Source organism: Mobula hypostoma, chromosome 13, assembly GCF_963921235.1.
Source record: "Mobula hypostoma chromosome 13, sMobHyp1.1, whole genome shotgun sequence".
Classification (NCBI taxonomy): Eukaryota; Metazoa; Chordata; class Chondrichthyes; order Myliobatiformes; family Myliobatidae; genus Mobula; species Mobula hypostoma.
Genome location: NC_086109.1, coordinates 80,313,663 through 80,332,210, shown reverse-complemented (window position 1 = coordinate 80,332,210; position 18,548 = coordinate 80,313,663). Strand labels below are relative to the sequence as shown.

The 18,548-nt window shown below is 40.8% G+C and overlaps 1 protein-coding gene across 1 annotated transcript in view; it reads right to left on the bottom strand.

Annotated features, from left to right (window-relative positions):
- LOC134355337 (cytosolic carboxypeptidase 4) overlaps window positions 1-18,548 on the bottom strand; it is a 242,630-nt gene that overhangs the window by 169,038 nt on the left and 55,044 nt on the right. The window contains exons 13-16 of the mRNA XM_063065098.1: window positions 16,694-16,771; window positions 15,685-15,777; window positions 13,220-13,368; window positions 5,230-5,317 (exon numbers count right to left, since the gene is read on the bottom strand). Of these exons, the coding sequence (XP_062921168.1) occupies window positions 5,230-5,317; window positions 13,220-13,368; window positions 15,685-15,777; window positions 16,694-16,771 (408 nt within the window). The remainder of the gene's footprint in view (window positions 1-5,229; window positions 5,318-13,219; window positions 13,369-15,684; window positions 15,778-16,693; window positions 16,772-18,548) is intronic.

The following is an 18,548-nucleotide window of genomic DNA, read 5'->3' as shown; positions in this document are numbered from 1 at the left end:
CGTGCAGTTGAGAATTACTGGCCTTTGCTGCAAGTTAATGGATCCTTTCCCAAACAAATTCAAGACCACCAATACTGGTACATTCTCAGGTAAGTACGCCTAGTTAACATCACCATGGCTATTCCAATTTCTCGTCCCCACCAGTCCTGCTTACAACTCCTCTCTTAGTCCAACTTGAACCACCCACAACTTAAACCATTCCAACAGCCAAACATTAACCTCCACCTCATCCAATGCTCCCAACAAGCCCTTGAGAATCTGATCATTACCTCTAGCTAAAATGCCTTCAACCTTCAAATCCCCCGACCTTTCTGGGCACCTCAAAGCAAAGAATTTTCAGTGGGCAATGGCCAAACTACAGCATATTGCACCTTGTCCAAAAACACCTACTGGAAGATCTTGCTGTAATGTAATTGGCTTGAAATAATCTACCCAGTCAGTGGCAGTTCCTGGGCTCATGGTTACTGTTGACATTGGGATAAAACAGGGCAGAACAAAGGTCAGAAATTCCTTTGGGATTTTTTTTTAAACTCCTCGGGATGTTATGGTACAATATATTAAAGTATACTTTGTGACTGATTGGACGTCCTGTTGATATTATCATTGTTGTTAATTGATTTACAAAATATTGAAAACAGGCTTTTGAGTGGACTTCCTGTTCAGGTAATGGTGATGTGGATGAAGGACCACCCTGGATTTGAATACTGGTGGATCCTCCAGCAGCTGGACTGGAGAACCAACTGACTTCACCACTGCATCATCCCATCAGGTATTTATCCTTTGGTAAAGCTGCGCACAGCAAATTGGATGACCCTCTGCTTGGATAACACTGAGGCAGTGCAGGGCTTAATGCACTCTCTGGGCTTTGAGGTGTGTGTGCTGTAGAAAGTGAATGACATGGTCTATTCACAGTCTTGGTTTAATCCTTATTATTATGAAGTGTAATAACTATAAATAGGTCAATTAGGACCATACATGGTCTCTGGTCCTGGCCAATCGTTGCCTTTCTGGGATTATACTTTCTTTCGGAATGACACACAAATCAGAAATAATATTTCTGGCATTTCAACCTGAAATGCATACTTTATGTACCATTTTTCTATAAAGTTAAATATAAACTATGCAAGTTTCCCAGATCCATGTGCATCTTGGTGTTTCCAGCCTTAATATTGTCCTTGGTCAAATGACATAGATATCCATTGCCTCAAGGCTCTGTGAACTATTGAAGGGATAGCATCTATACTTCTTGTCGCACCAGTGTGTAACATGGACCCTGCCTGGTGCATCTTTGGCTGCTGCTACTGATTTCCCATCGGCTGGGGGTGCAGCACTCTTGGGTCTCCATGCTGTCCGCCTTCCAGTTGGGAACTCTCAGGGCTGGATTAATCAGACCTGGGTGAATGTAACTCACCTGAGGAAACATGAAGGACATTGGTTTTATTATTTATTCTGAACTGCATAACTAGTGAAAAGATTTACTGTAGACACCAGAATACCATAGCAGTGCAGAAGATCATGCATGTGAGATTAAGGAAGAAATTACAGATGATATAATGGGCACTAGTCTCGTACTATTACCATGGAGGGCACTTGTTAAAAACAATGAAACTATCTAGCACTTACATGGTTATTTTGAGCTTGAGGATGTGTTATCTCCCTCGCTGGACATAATGACATACGTTTCAAATAATCCACTCAAGACAATAACTACTTTTGGGGTCTTCACAGTTTCCTTGGTGTGCCGTGGCTGTTAATTGTGATTAATGTTCTTCTCTAACACATATTGAGAATATCGTCAGTATGTGTACAATGATTCTATGCCTCATGTGGATTTCTTTCAGTACTGTGCCGTCTTGCTTCATATTGTTTCGTGTCCGCACTGCAAAAGGGCCTTGATAATTAATTATGAATCGTTAATGAATAGCAAGACTCCTTTTTAGCAAAATAAAACAGTTGCTGCATTGGTTATTTATTTTCTGCCCTTATCATCACCGCCACATGTCTCTCCTTTTGTCTCCACTTTATTACAGCCATTCTCTTTGTTCTCTTCACCCCTTCCCTTCTCGACAACCTAAAACGTAGCTGGTTTCTCTATTTTTCTGCCTCCGTTGAAAAGTCAACCACCTAAAAGTTAACACTGTTTCTCTCTTTACAGATACTTCTTAACATGATAAGTGTTTCCAAAATTTTCTTTATTTTACAGTCCTAACAATCCCAACACTCCACCTCACCTGGCTCCACCTATCACCTTCCAGCTTATACTTCATTCTCTCCCCCCCACCTTCTCATTCTACCTGCTTGCCTCTTTCGCTCTAGTCCTGATGAAAGGCCTCGGCCCAAAATGTCAATTGCTTATTCTCCTCCATAAATGCTGCTTGACCTGCTAAGTTTCTCCAGCATTTTGTGTGTGTTACGCTGTCTTTTTTTTTGCTTTGGGGTATTTTACAATAACATTTGTAAAGGAAAGACAACATTGATTAGCTTAATGTGGATTATTTAATGAGTTAAATCGTTTCAGACCAATACTTCTCTCCTTCCAAGAAATATGCTGGAGAAGATTTTGGAAAGTATGAAAATTTATCATACCAAGAGCCTATTAAAGAGATGTCAACTTTAAAAGGTCACTTCTACCAAAATTACATATATCTGCAGGAGACGAAGTTTACAAGATGCAGTGGACATACTGTTACCGGGGGAAATTTTCTGGTATTAGAAAAAGACACAGGCATGGGTTATATGGTTCTGTAAAAGGCACCGGCAAATGCTACAGTATGAGTTGAGTCCATTTCCAGAGAACCTGCCAATTTGCCTTAATTGTCCATATACTTTTTCAATACATCTCAGCTCAGCTATTTTTAGTTTCTGGTTAAAGATCAGAGGTTATATGGTCTCCTCATTTTTTTTTAAAATATGATATGATGAAATACAAGACATATAAAACCCATTTGAAATCAATGCCAGGTCTCAGTGGAATCCCAACCCCACTCCTTCATTTATTTCCTTGTAACCCATTCTCTTTAAAACGCCAGTCAACTTTTCCCATTTCTTCTACCAACCATGTTAACTTGGAATAACTTAATAGTCAACCAACTCCTCATTGGCAAGCCACACCACCTAGTGGAAATCCATAAAGAAGAACACGCAAACTGCACACACGTAGATCTTATGGATAAAATCAACAAAGCTATTTTCTTTTATTCTTAAGAAAGCCTTTATCCTTCATTAAGATAACTTGAAAGGGCCAGACCCAAACTTACTGGAAGGGTATCAGACTTGACAATGGAAAGGGCAGAGATTTAAGGTGAGAGGTGAAAGATTTAAAACGGATGCCTGGTACAACACCTTCACACACAAGGTGGTGCTTAGATAGATTTTGCAGGCAGTGAAAGTGGATAAAGAAGGTACAATACTAACATTTGGAAGATGCGTAAGTGGATACAATGGGTTTAGAACCAGAAGTGGGCAAATTGGACTTGCTTGGTGAGCACCATCATCGGCATTAATGAATTAGGCCAAAGAGCCTGATTCCAAACTGTATCATTCTGTGACTCTATAAATGAACAAGTGAATGACAATTAGCAAAAACAGGGAAAGTTTGAGTTAATTCTTAACAGTGTAAAGAAGAAAATTTGTCACAATTTTTATCTGTGACATTAAAATGGCTGCATTGATTTTTTGTCAGCTGTGAATTGTAATTCCTATTTTCAAACTTCATGTCATGGCTTGCTAGCACTGTGTAGGATCATTCTACTGAGCTCAGCTTGGGAAACTAAGTGTGGTAGAAACTAACATTTTTCATAAACGTGAAAAAGTCTGCTGGAAATCCAAACTGGATGGGTCTCAGCCCAAAATGTCGACCGTTTGTTCCTTTCCACAGATGCTGCCTGACCTGCTGAGTTCCTCCAGCACTTTGTGCATCTTGCTTAAAATTTTCATAGTTGAAGGAGAGGTTCATTGATTTGCTGCTATTCATCACTAGAATGATTCTTCCGGAGCTAAGATAAAGGTAGAATTGTTCCCTATTCCACAATCTGACTGGTGTGTTGACCAATGTACAGTCGTCAGGCAGCTTGATGTTTGAGGCATCAAATCTCCCTGTATTGTTCATTCCTACTGCAGTCAAATTAAAAAGAATGCTACTTGTATAGACATACAGTCAGAGTTAGTGAGTTGTGGGCATGCGATGTTGGCGCTGGAAAGATGGCAACACTTGTGGGCTCTCCCCAGCACAATTCTCACTGGTTTGATTTGACGCAAACACATTTCACTGTATGTTTCAATGTTTTGATGAACATATTGCAAATGAAGTTAATCAATCTGATGCAGGTTATTTCAAACCTCAAATATTTCCTCAAGCATTGGCACCACTCCACTAGTGTAATATAATCTGGTAAAATAAGGCCTCAAGAGACTACAGATGCTCGAATCTGGAGCAAGAGGACGAACTGCCAGAGGAAATCAGCAGATTGAGCAGTATCTGTGGAGAGGGAGAAGGATGGCCGAGTGCGTGGTCTCAGTGCGAAATACCAAAAATTCATTTCACCCCAACACAGATGCAGACCAGCCTGCGTATCTCCTCCAGCCGTTGGTTCTCTTTCTGCTTTGGACACCTAAACCAATGCACGGCATGTTTAACATCCCAAATAAGACATCAGAAAACCCAAAATAAGAGATGATGAAATTATGACCTCCCAGAAGGACTGGTCTACCACTGCAAGTCCTGTCCATAGATGACACAAGTCTTGTAAAGGAATGACAAGCCAGACAAGTGCCACCCAGCCCCTCCGACCGCCCATAAAATATGCTGTTTATAAAGAGCATGAAAGAAGCCAACAGTATCCATTTGTCAAACGAAGAGGGATTAAATTGGGTAATTAATGGTGACGCAAGTACAATAAGTTGAAAAGATCGCATTGTGCTTAAGTTTCTCTTCTCTGGCAAAGTGCAAAGAGGTGAGTTGGCGGTGAACGAAATAGGACTGGGCAGTGTCTATAGAGTAATCACTGTGATGACAGCAAGCATTGAATTTCACTAAACCCATTTCCTTAATTGCATCCTTAAACTACTGCTGTAGCTGGGATGAGAGTCAATATGAAGGTCAGACCATCCTCTATAATATCATTCAGCCAATATTCACCAGCCCAGCTATTATATATAATGACAGTGATCTTTCTTTGTTTCTCTGTTCAACACAAGCATCATAACAGATAGGATAAGAAGGAAACATACTTGTAATAGTAGATATAAGAACCTACGCGAACCCAGTGAGCTCTTCCACACAATGCTTCACGGACGGAATACATCACCGGCTGCATCCCTGCATTATCACAGAAAGTGCTTTCATTAATGTCAAGGTAAGTCATCTATTACAAGAGAATTAAATCTTATCAATATAGATTTCTCCAATACACTCAAATCTTTACTTAACCAAAACATTAGCTTTCCTTATCTCAGCAGCCCTCACATGTACAGGATCCTACATTTTTCATTCTTAAACTAAACAGGGCTTCCTCAGATATTCTCCTCATCCAGTGCACCACAGCTCCCTCGCTTAGCTGATATTCACAGAAGCCACATTCCTTCAATGCACAATGACACTTTCTTTGCAGTAACAGTGAAGTGTAAAGATTTGCAATTCATTAAATAGATCAACTTTCTCTCCATAAATCTTAGCCTTTAGAACCAAGAGTGCAATTGCTTTCAGAACTTTTTCGCTAAATACATTAGCATGATGGTTATGTTTTTTGCATTGATGCACAGAGATCTGGGTTATTGAACTGAAGAAGGGAGTTTAAATCCTACTTCAGCAGCTGTGAAATTTAAAATAACAGAATTAAATAAACCTGATTTGAGTGGTATTTTAGTAGCCTTGTAACTACTGGATTGTCTGTCTGATTCGTTAATTTGGGGCAAGAAATTCACTGTCTTAATCCAGTGTGACTAATTATGACCCAAGGCCCAGAGACAAGTGTTTGCTCTTTAAATGGTGGAGAAGATGGCAGCGTGACGGCAGCACACGTGGCCTCTTTGGTGATGATATCTGTAATCTGTCGAGTAGGGGACCATGCACAATTCTGATTTGATAGAGACAGACATGACAGTACAGAGGAACATCTGGAGAAACTTCTGAAATGCCCGCTTTGCTGCCACTGCTACTGTGTGGTAACCGGAATCTCCGGAGCTGAAGGCCCCGAATCCTCGGCTGTGCATGTTTCAGCGGCCGGGGAGAGGTCGAAGGCGCTCGGCAGAGGATGACGCTCGGGAGGCTGTATTGGAGGGGCTGGTCGGAAGCTCGAAGTTTTCGGATGGACGGACTCAGTGTCGGCTGTGGTCGGCTGCTTCCAAGGCATCGGCAAGTTAACGGTGCCTGGAGGTTTATGGCAGGGAGTTTCTCCCTTTTGCCGCCTGCTGTCGAGGACTCGGAAGTTGATCGACTCGGGGACTTTGAGACTTTTTTTTACCGTGCCTATGGTTCTTGCTCTTCATCAAATTATGATATTGCTTTGCACTGCTGTAACTATATGTTATAATTATGTGGTTCTGTCAGTGTTAGTCTTTGGTTTGTCCTGTTTTATGTGATATCACTCTGGAGAAACATTCTATCATTTCTTAATGCATGTATGCATTTCTAAATGACAATAAAAGAGGACTGAGTGTTCTCATAATCTAAAAAAAAGCCCACCAAAATGGCCCAGCAAGACACTCATAGGGAATCCAAGTGGACAAGTGTGAGCCTAGCTGACAATACCTGTTCCTTGAATCAGTAAATAGTTCTTTAAAGAATTGCAAAATCCATGGTCTGGTAGATTTTATGAAATAATGTTTTCAGAATCTCCCTGACTCCCTTTAACACAGAAGGAAAAATGTTATCCTACAGCCTGTTACAGGATTAGATTTTCAATTTGTGTTAATACCTGGAGCGTACAGAATTCATTCATTGGCAACTCTTTTGCAGGAATCTCCATGAAAGTTACCGTTATATTAAGAATTCGTTCTTCTTGAGAGTAAATTCATTTGCTGATAATACTCATCGGCTTGTTGCGAAATCATATTATTGCTGAAATATCTTATTTATAGAGAATGTTGAAATTCAATCATTTATTCCTGGTATTGTTGGAACAGCTCTAATTGTCAACAGTAACATCGATGAAACCCATTAAAACTATAAGTAATGTGATTTAACGTTAAATCTGATTCAACGTTTAAACTGTGGAATTGTCCAAACAGTTGAATTGCATGAATATAAATTCACTTTCTCAACGATATCCCCTCAAGCTGCTGAATTATGAAACCGCCGTGCTGCCTGGCGCAGTGTGAAATATGAAAACATGAACTGTCTGGAACTGTACTGAGTGCAATACATAGATCAACATCGTGTTTTATTTATAGGAAAGTGCTTGTGTTGTGTAAATGTCTTGGTGTTACAGTGTATAAATATTTATCATAATAATTCACACTGAACTATATTCAGAGGAAGTATTATACTTGCAAACACATGAATCAAAAAATAAAAGTCTCAGAGTGCAGCTAAAATAAGGCAGTGCTGGGGAAAATAAACTAGGTATGACATGTCTCTGAGGAGACCGTGGTCCTTTGGAGTATGTAGGCCTCTCCTTCACATGTTCTGCCAGTCTGTTGTCGCCAGTACAATCTTCTATGCAGTGGTGTGCTGGGGCAATGGCATCAACAGCAGTCTCAATAAACTGATTAGAAAGGCTGACTCTGTTATAGGAGTCAAACTGAACTCATTGGAGGCTGTGGTAGAATAAAGGACCCTATGAAAAATCCTGGCAATTCTGGACAATGTTTCTCACCCTCTGCATTGCACCTTGGCTGAATTTAGAGATAGACTAAGACAACTGTGCTGATTCAAAGAGCGCTATATCAGGTCATTCTTACCCTTGGCCATTAGGCTCTATAAAGCATCAACCTATAGCTGGGGAAGTGATGACCCCCCTCCCCCCCCCATTAAACTGTTTGCAGAAACATTCTTTATTCTTTCTTACTTCTCTTCTAATATTTGTATACCTGTGACTTGTAATGCTACTGTGACACTGTAATTTCCTTTGGGATCAATAAAGTACCCATCTATCTAATGCTGAAGTACATAAGGTCTCAGGATGTAAAGCTGCAGAGTTTCAATTTGAGTCAAGGATAATCTGTCCAAGAAAGCCTCTACCCAATACATATGTATGTGAGCATGCAGATATATAAAATGTCCCTTGATGTTTCTATTAACCACAAATGATTTATAATTTGGTCAGGCTGTAAAATGGCTCATCATTATCATTTTGTGCCATGTCATATGACATGGGCGGTCATGGTCTTTCCATGACCACGACTTTTCTTGGCAAGTTTTTCTACAGAAGTGGTTTGCCATTGCCTTCTTCTGGGCAGTGTCTTTACAAGATGGGTGACCCAAGCCATTATCAATACTTTTCAGAGATTGTCTGCTGGGCATTAGCGGTTGCATAATCAGGACATGTGATGTGCACCAGCTCCTCATACAACCATCCACCACCTTCTCCCGTGCCTTCATGCGACCCTGACTGGGGGCTAAGCAGGTGCTACACCTTGCCCAAGAGAGATCTGCAGGCTAGCAGATAGAAGGAGAGCCTTATATCTCCTTTTGTAGGATGTATCTCCACCCCGCCACCGGAATGATTAGCGGCCAAAATTACATCTTTGGGATATGGTGTGGATTGTGACTGAGGTGGAGCAGAGGGCATGTCTCATTAAGAAGCCTGTGAAGAAGGAATGGAGATGGAAATGGCTCTTCCACCCTGTTTCAGCAATATTTAGTATAGACGAGGACAATTTCTTTCAATCTTTCCAAGATACAAACAATATTTTAATAGTCTTGCCCAAGCTTCTTTCTGCTCCTCAGTGAACACAAAATGAAATCAAGCAACATAGTAGAGATGGCAGAGGAACTGAATGCACATCTTGCATCAGTCTTCACAGTGGAAGACACCTGCAGTATACCGGACATTCAAGAGTGTCAGGGAAGTGAAGTATGTGCAGTAAAAATTACAACTGAGAAGGTGCTCAGGAAGCTTAATGGTCTGAGGGTGGATAAGTCTCCTGGACCTGATGGAATGCACCCTTGGGTTCTGAAGGAAATTGCTGGAGAGATTGTGGAGGCATTAATAATGATCTTTCAAGAATCGGTAGATTCTGCCATTGTACCAGATGACTGGAAAATTGGAAATGTTACTCCATTATTTAAGAAGGGTGGGAGGCAGCAGAGAGGAAACTATAGACCTGTTAGCCTGATATCAATGGTTGGGAAGTTGTTGGAATCGATTGGTAGGGATGAGATTACGGAATACCTGGAGGCACATGACAAGATAGGCCAAAGCCAGAATGGTTTCCTGAAAGGAAAATCCTGTCTGACAAACCTACTGCAATTTTTTGAGGAAATTACAAGCATGGTAGACAAAGGAGATGCAGTAGATGTGGTGTACTTGGATTTTCAGAAGGCCTTTGACAAGGTGCTACACAAGAGGCTGCTTAGCAAGATAAGAGCCCATGGATTTACAGGAGAGTTACTAGCATGGGTGGAGCATTGGCTGGTTGGCACAAAATAGAGAGTGGGAATAAGGGTTACCAGTGGAGGTTGGTGTTGAGACCATTGCTTTTTATGATGTATGTCAATGATCGGGACTACGGGATTAATGGATTTGTGGCTAAGTTTGCCGATGATACAAAGATAGGTGGAGGAGCGGGTAGTGTTGAGGATACAGAGAACCTGCAGAGAGACTTAGATAGCTTAGCGGAATGGGCAAAGAAGTGGCAAATGAAGTACAATGTTGAAAAGTGTATGGTCATGCACTTTGGTGGAAGAAATAAACCAGTAGACAATTATTTAGATGGGGAGAGAATCCAAAATGCAGAGATGCAAAGGGACTTGGGAGTCCTTGTGCAAGATACCCTAAAGGTTAACCTCCAGGTTGAGTCGGTTGTGAAGAAGGCAAATGCAACATTGGCATTCATTTCTAGAGGTATAGAATATAAGAGCAGGGATGTGATGTTGAGGCTCTATAAGGCACTCATGAGACCACACTTTGTGTGTTGTTTTGGGCTCCTTATCTTAGAAAGGATATATTGACAATGGAGAGGGTTCAAAGCAGATTCACAAGAATCATTCCAGGAATGAAAGGGTTACCGTATGAGGAATGCCTGGCAGTTCTTGGGCTGTATTCCCTGGAGTTCAGGAGAATGAGGGGGAATGTCATAGAAACATTCCGAATGTTAAAAGGCCTGAACAGATTAGATATGGCAGTTATTTCCCATGGTAGGCAAGTCTAGAACAAGAGGGCACAACTTCAGGATTGAAGGACGTCCATTAGAACAGAGATGTGGAGAAATTACTTTAGTCAGAAGGTGGTAAATCTGTGGAATTTGTTGCCACAAGCAGCTGTGGAGGCCAAGTCATTGGGTGTATTTAACGCAGAGATGGATAGGTTCTTGATTAGCCAGGGCATCAAAGGGTATAAGGAGATGGCAGGGGAGTGGGGATGACTGAAAGAATTGGATCAGCCCATGACTGAATGGCAGAGCAGACTCGGCCTACATCGGCTCCTATATCTTATGGTCTTATGCTCTTAACATACAGTAAGTGAAAGCGGAGCTTCGCTTCCAGATGAGCTTAATGCCTTCTATGTGCGATTTAACCATCAAAACATGGAGGAACCTTCAGAAACTCCCGCAGCCCTTGAAGGCCCTGTGATTTCAGTTTCTGAGGCCGATGTGAGAGCATCCCTCTGGAGGGTGAAACCACGGAAATCATTCGGCCCAGATGGAGTACCTGGCCAAGTACTAAAGACCTGTGCTGATCAACTGGCTGGAGAGTTCAGTGATATCTTTAACCTCGTGCTTCAGCAGTCTGAGGTACCCACCTGCTTCAAGCAGGCCTCAAGCATACCAGTGCCCAAGAAGAAGGTGGTAACCTGCCTCATTGACTATCATCCAGTAGCACTCACATCATAGTGATGAAGTGTTTTGAGAGGTTATTGATGAAACATGTCAACTCCTGCCTGAGAAGCAACTTGGATCTGCTCCAATTTGCCTACAGAAGCAACGGGTCCACAGTAGATGCCATTTCATTTCCTCTTCACTCAAATCTGAAATGTCTGGACAACAAAGATGTAGACATCAGGATGCTCTTTATCGACTATAGCTCACCATACAATACCAGCATCTCCTCAAAGCTGATCAATAAGCTTCAATACCTTGGCCTCAATACCTCTTGCAAAATTAGATCCTCAATTGCAGACCCTAGTTAGTTCAGATTGGCAGCAACATCTCCACAATCTCCACCAACACAAGAGCACCACAAGGCTGTGTGCTTAGCCCAATGCTCTACTCACTTTACATTTATGTCTGTGTAGCTAAGCGCAGCTCCAATGCCGAATCAATGGTAGCAATGAATCAGACTATAGGTGGGAGATTGAAAATCGGGCTGAGTGGTGCCACGACAACAACCTCTCACTCAATGTCAGCAAGACCAAGGAGTATATTGACTTGGAGGAGGAGGACCAGAGGTCCATGAGCCAGTCCTCATCAGGGGATCAAAGGTGGAGAGGGTCGGCAACTTTAAATTCCTCAGAGTTATCATTTCAGAGGACTTGTCCTGGGCCCAGCACATAAGTGAAATTGCGAAGAAAGTATGGCCAGCGCCTCTACTTCCTTAGAAGTTTGCAAACATTCGACATAACATCTTTCACTTTAACAAACTTCCATAGATGTGTGGTGGAGAGTATATTAACGGGTTGCATCACAGCCTGGTATGGAAACACCAATGGCCTGAATGGAAAGTCTTTATGAAAAGTAGGGGACAAGGCCCAGTCCATCACGGGTAAGGCCCTCCCCACCATTGAGACACCTACATGGAGCGCTGTCACAGGAAAGCAACATCCATCATCAAGGTCTCCCACCACCCAGGTCATCGATCGTCCAAGACTATGAAAATTAAGAGCATGAACACAACAGAGGGGAAGTGATAAAGATGGTGATTCTTCCCCCAAAGCTCATGGATGCCATTTTGTCTTCAATTCCTTATTTACTCCTTCTTCTATTCCACTAGTAGGCATGAATTAAAGAATCTCAGCTTTATAAAACATCAGTTGTAACTAGATTTAAGGAAAGATGGAAGAGATGGTTAGAATTTCAGCTGCAAAGTCACATTAGAAGCATGGATTATATAGGGTGCTGGGAGATTTGTGAGAGGGGTATAAAATCATGACAAGTTGAGGCAGGATGAGGAAAGCGAGACTGTTCCCATCAGTACGAAGCTGAAGAACTAAAGACGACAAATTTAAAGCTCTACATGTGAAGTTAGGCAAAGTGTTCTAAATCTGTGAGTAGACTTGATGAACAGCGTGCAGCCTGTGGAGGGTGCAGATTAAGTCGAAGTTTTCAAAATGGATGTGAAGGAATATTTGAAGGTAAAGCGAGAGCAGGAGAATGAAGCCAGCTCAATATTCTACATAGAGGCAGCAGGCACTCGACGCCCCACACTAGCACTGCTAATATCCTTGAACAGCCTCTGTATCCAAATGTATATAAATGTCATCACTTGGGATTTTTTCCAATACAAAAGGATTTCCTTCTGTAATAAAACAGAAAATGCAGGGACACTCAAGAGGTCAGGTAGCATCTGCAAAGAAGGAAATAGTCAATGTTTAAAGAACTACCGGACATCATAAGGAATTGATTCTTTCTGCATTGCAACAAAATGACTCAAAACAGTTATTTATAACTATGACTGATATTAGTTATTAACTTATTTGTTCATAGGAAGACCATAATTTATTGGCACTCCATAATTACCCCCTGATATAATTTCAAGGCCATTCCATGGGTATTTATGAGTGGTAAATCTGGAGTCTGGATGAGATTAGTAATGTACCTGCTATTCAAAAACCAGCATTCCTGTAGCTTTACCCTCGCCGCTAATGATCCTAGTTATTTAATCCAGATTTGTTGAATAGCTTTAATATTTAAATTGCTCTGCTGCAGTGGTGGGATTTGATCTGCATTAATGCCTCAGACTCTGCTTTTCATTAAACTTAGAGGCAGAGTAGCCATGGAGGTTTGTAATCATATGTACTATTGGTGCTTGACAATTTAAGTCAAAACAAAGTATCAGACAGATCAAACAGAACTTACTCTGCTCTAATAGGCCTAGAATCTGCCTCTATCCTAGATTCCTTACCGTAGTTGAACTGGCTATTTGTCTTCTCAAAGTTAATAACGTTGAAGCGATATGGGATTCCAGCTCTCATGCCGCTGATCTCAAAGTAGAACCACTGCTGCTGAAGGTTTGTGTTAATGTCAGCATTCATTATCAGATCATATTCATATCTGGACAGGAATAAAAATAATGATATTTCAAGAACAACCAAAAATACTATCGCTCAACAATATAAATCTAACCCTCCCCCGCAAAAAATCAATAACCATATCACCATTCTGTCCTCCAGCTAAGTATCCCCACAGACCAACCCCTGTCCATGAGGAACAGAAACACAAGAAAATCTGCAGATGCTGGAAATCCAAAGCAACACACACAAACTGCTGGAGGAACTCAGCAGTCCAGGCAGCATCTATGGAAAAGAGTAAACAGTCAACGCTTCAAGCTGAGACCCTTCATCAGAAGGAACAGAACCATTTCTTCGTTTGATATCATAATTTTTTTTTAAAGTAGTCAGTCATAAAAGTGGATGGGACAACCCCGGCAACCTGGGTTCAATTCTCAACGTTGTCTCCAAGGAGTTTGTACGTTCTTTCTGTGACCGCATGGGTTTCCTCCAGGTGCTCTGGTTTTCTCCCACCATCCAAAGACAAAGCAGCTGGTAGGTTAATTGGTCATTATAAATTGTCCCGTGATTGACCTAAGGTTAAAATGAGGGTTGCTTGATGGCACAACTCATAGGGTCAGAAGGGCCTATTCTGTGCTGCACCTCAGTAAATAAATGCAAAGGCGAAAATGAATTACCGTATGCATAGTGGTGGATTATTTTCCCCAATGGCTAATTAAAACACATTAAAATTTAGTATAATTTGAAAATTAAAATAATTGTTCTTATCCCAGTCTTGGCTTTCAACCGAGCTCTCAAAATAAGCTCAGGTCTCAATAAAACCCAAATTTCTTTTCCAAATGAAAACAAAAGGTTAACCGAGTTTGCACCTTATTGCTTACCTGCCCTGCTCTCTCACTGTAGCTGTTACATTTTACTTTGCACTGGTATTGCTTTACCTTGTTCTACCTCAACGCACTGTTCGACGATTACATCTGTACGAACAGTATGCAAGAAAAGCTTATCACTGCATCTCAGTACACGTGACAAGAGGTCATTGGAAGAGAATTCATGCTTTTTGTCCATGTGTAGAATTGTAGGGATCTTTCATTCCCTGAAAGAGTAGAGGAGGCAGAAACTCTCAACACATTTAAAAAGTACCTGAATGAGTACTTGTAATCCCATAACTGAGATCTAGAAAATGGGATTGCTCTAAATAGATTTGTTTTAGTAGCGTGAACACTATGGGTTAAAAGGCCTGCTTATGTATTGCAAATTTCCATGGTTCTGAGGGATAAGAGTCTGGTCTGGCCACCTCAGACTGAAGTTACCTCCCCACTGAGAGACCAAATGTTCAGTGCCATTCATATTCCAAAGGCATGGAGAAAGAACTCCCAAAGGCTGCTTTTCTGATGTTCTACTTAATAGGTGAAAAGTTGATCAATCGTGACATGTTTTCTCACATCTGAGGTCCCCACACTCAATGTTACATTGTTATGACATTCTTCACATCACATTGTCTTGGCTACTTGAGATTTCACTTTAGAACTACTAGCCATGATATAATGAAACCGTAACACATTGGAGGAGAATTAGGCCACTCCTGAGTTAAAAGTAGTGAGTTCATGTCCTCTTCCACTGTTGGGATGCCAAAGGAGCCAGAGAGTACTACGTAGTCAAACATGCTGCGCTCGAGATCAGTTACAAAGCCAAGGCACTTCCCAACTTTGAGGTAGACAGAAAAGGGCTCAGGGAGCTTATTCAGTCAACATCATTAACATAGATAACATGGCCATTAGCTCATCACTGTGCTTAAGAGCCTGCTGTGCACAGATTGATCGCAAAAACAACATAATGCTGCAAGTGCATAGCTATAAAGTGCTGACTGCGAAATATTATTATGGGATGTCCTAAGATACTCAAACTGCAACACAAATGCAAATCCAAAAGTACGTCTGAATATATAACACTGGCTCGGTTTCATACAAAGCAAGTTGGTATCAAACCATGTTTTAGACTCCTATATATAACAACATGGACAAAAATAATACAAAAGGGTGACAGGTTCCATTCCTCATCTAGGTTACTTTAACTGACTTAAATCAGGGTAAGGAACAGAGGCATGTACAGTATATTGACATCACAGAGGTATACAGTACAACACAGAATGAGGCACCTTGACACACCATGTCCAGGCTAAACATCGAGCACCCATCTACACCAATCCCATTTACTAACATTTGTACTTAAGAGTTGGTCTTCTAGGCCTTTGCAATTAAAGTGTTCACATAGAAGATTTTGTTAAAGAAAGTATCGTACTTGACAAAATCTGGAAGAAACTTCAGACCAGACTCTAGACCTCACCTTGCTTTACACTTACTTGCGAATCTGAATAGCTTTTCGAAGATTTCCTGACTCAAAGTTTGAGAAGAAGTTTAGGGAAGAGTCATCTCCTGCTGTAACCAATGAAGGACTGTCAGAGAAAGAATAAAAAATATTGTCAATTACTGCTACTTAAATACAATAGATTCTACCAAACACATACAAACAAATGACTTAACTATCACTTCTTCTCCTTTAAAGATTATCTATTAAGACCAAAATTAAAGCCTAATTTTATCCTTATTATTTGCTGATAGTGGGCTAGGGATGTCCACAGGCCATAGAGGTATAGCACACAACTCACTACATAAAAAAATAGTTAAACATAAACACAAGAGATTCTGCAGATTCTGCAAATCTTGAGAAATATCGACTGTTTATTCCTTTCCGCAAATGCTGCCTGACTTGTTGAGTTCTTCCAGCATTTTGAGAGTGCTGCTCATTAAAAAAAAATTGCTGCTACTTAGCCGTGTTTCTAGGTCATCAAATTTAACAGCTATACTTTGCAGAATGTTTAGGCTTCTCCCCTGCAGCCCAATCCCAGTCATGAGATAAAAGGAAGTCTATTTGTACCAATAACCTAAAGAAAATGAGTATATTGCAGTGTTGGGTAGACGATGCTTTAAGACTTGCTATACAGAGGGATATTAACAAATTTCATTCATCATCATCATCATGTGCCGTGTCATATGATGTGGGTGATCATGGTTTATGAGCATGATTGTTCTTAGCAAATTCTACAGAAGTGGCTTGCCATTGCCTTCTTCTGGGCAGTTAAGTTTCATTAACTTATAGAAATACAACCAGAATGTGAAAAATCGGAACAATTTCCACTAGAGCTAAATTCACTTCAACTGACAGTTCATCCTGCTCATTTACTTTATCTGACGGATTGCATCACTGAAGTGTTTCTCTTTGCCAGATTCAGAATACTTGAGGATCAAATCCTAAACAGTTCAGAATTAGATTGAAGCATTGATCATGGGATATAAAACATAGCAACCCACCTCTCAGTGTCAAAAACGACCCTGTTCAGAACATCCCCAGAGTTGACTAAACGCCGAATATCTTCAAATATTTTAGCCCTAAAATCAAAGTTATGCATAAAGTCACATTAGCATGACAATTTAGAACAAGATAACAAAGCATAAGCTCCTTGTTTCATTTCTAAGAATTCAGGTTATGTATTCTTCCAAAATGGTGTAATTATACAAAGAGGATAAAGATAAACTTAGCAATTACATTCTGTCAGTCTAACATTCCTAGTGGAAAGCTATTGAAAACAAGAATCCAAGTAAAAATTAATATTTATTTGGAATGGTTAGGTTTATCAAGAAGCTCCAGAGTTAAGTCTAATCAGTTCTTTTAAAACAGGGCTAATGTAGGTGTGATAAGAAATGGTTAGCCCAACATTTTACAGCACAAGTGATTAGGGTTCAATTCCTGCAGGTATCTCTGAGGAGTCTGTATGTCCTGCCTTTGATCACATGGGTTTCTTCTTCCATTCTAAAACATGTACGTGTATGGCTAATAAGTTGTGGCCGTGCTACGTTGGCACCAGAAGCATGGTGAAACAATGAATAAAGCTTACCAGGTCAGCTTTGTATACAGAAAATGGGACAACTGATGTCCTATCAGCAAGGAATGAAAGGAAAAACTAATATTGTACGCGACCCTAGTTATTGACACTCAAACCAGTCAGCCCCCCCATGTCATTACAGTGTTAATTCAGCAAGAGCCAAGGTGAAACTAATTGCTTTTTGATAGCAGTATTAGTTTTGACCACTGTTGGTAGAACTCTGGGGAAAGAAAAAATCTGACCCCAATGACCAGAGTCAGATTCAGCTGAGAAGAAGGAAGTTGTGGGCTAATCATTTTCAGCCCTCAGGTTGTTATCCAAGTTTACAAGGTCAGAAGTATTGGCTCAGATGGGGTTTTCTCATCAATAATCTTTCCTCCATTGGAAGGTCAGCATCCTACCCCTGAATGGAGTGTTCAGCTCCATTCACAGTTCTCCAGGTGAAGGAACAGAGTTTGTTCACAGTCAGCAGAAACTCCACTATATAACATCTGGTCCTGGGTATAAGTAATTCAATATTTCCATTGCTATGTCCTCCCCTTTAGCACTGTCCAGATCCTGAAATGGCCAAGCCTGAGAGCACAGGTGGGATGTTCTACGTGAAAGATTCAGTAACAGACTTCCTAGAGAATCTCCACCACCAATAAAGAGCAGAATGGCCAAAATACAATTGATTGGACCCGTAGAGCTGCAACAGTGCCAAACTTTCGTAACAGGTCTGGAAAAAAAGGCACCCAGTTAATCAACACCAACTTGCACAAACATTCACCTACTTTGGGATACGGACACCATGAACGCCATGTGAAATGTCAGTGCAATGGACACCAGCAACTCACTAAAGCTTCATCACCAATTTTCCCTGCCCCATCAACTCTTCCAACATGAAGAACATAAGCTGATGTATAGGGATAACAAATGTAGGTTATATGTAAAAATGAAATGTGCCATTATGCCACCACAACATGAGCTTGCCTCACTTAAAGAAAACTAAGAAAATACACAAGTCGTTTCCAGTTGCGTGTTTTCCTTTCAATTAGCTTTTATGTTTTGGAGTTATAAAACATAAGTGGTGACAAAGAAGTTTTAAAGAACCTGAGACAGCTCCTACCTGTTGAAGTGCAGTGAGATGATAGTGTTAAAAAAAGGCAATGAGAGGTTGGAGTTTTTTTTTAAGTGCTGCACGTGGTTTCTTCAGAAAAAGACAAGGTTGAGATTTTTTTTAAGGCAGAAAACTACATAATGTACTGTTTGGGCACAGGAGTACATTCAGCCAGAGACTCATT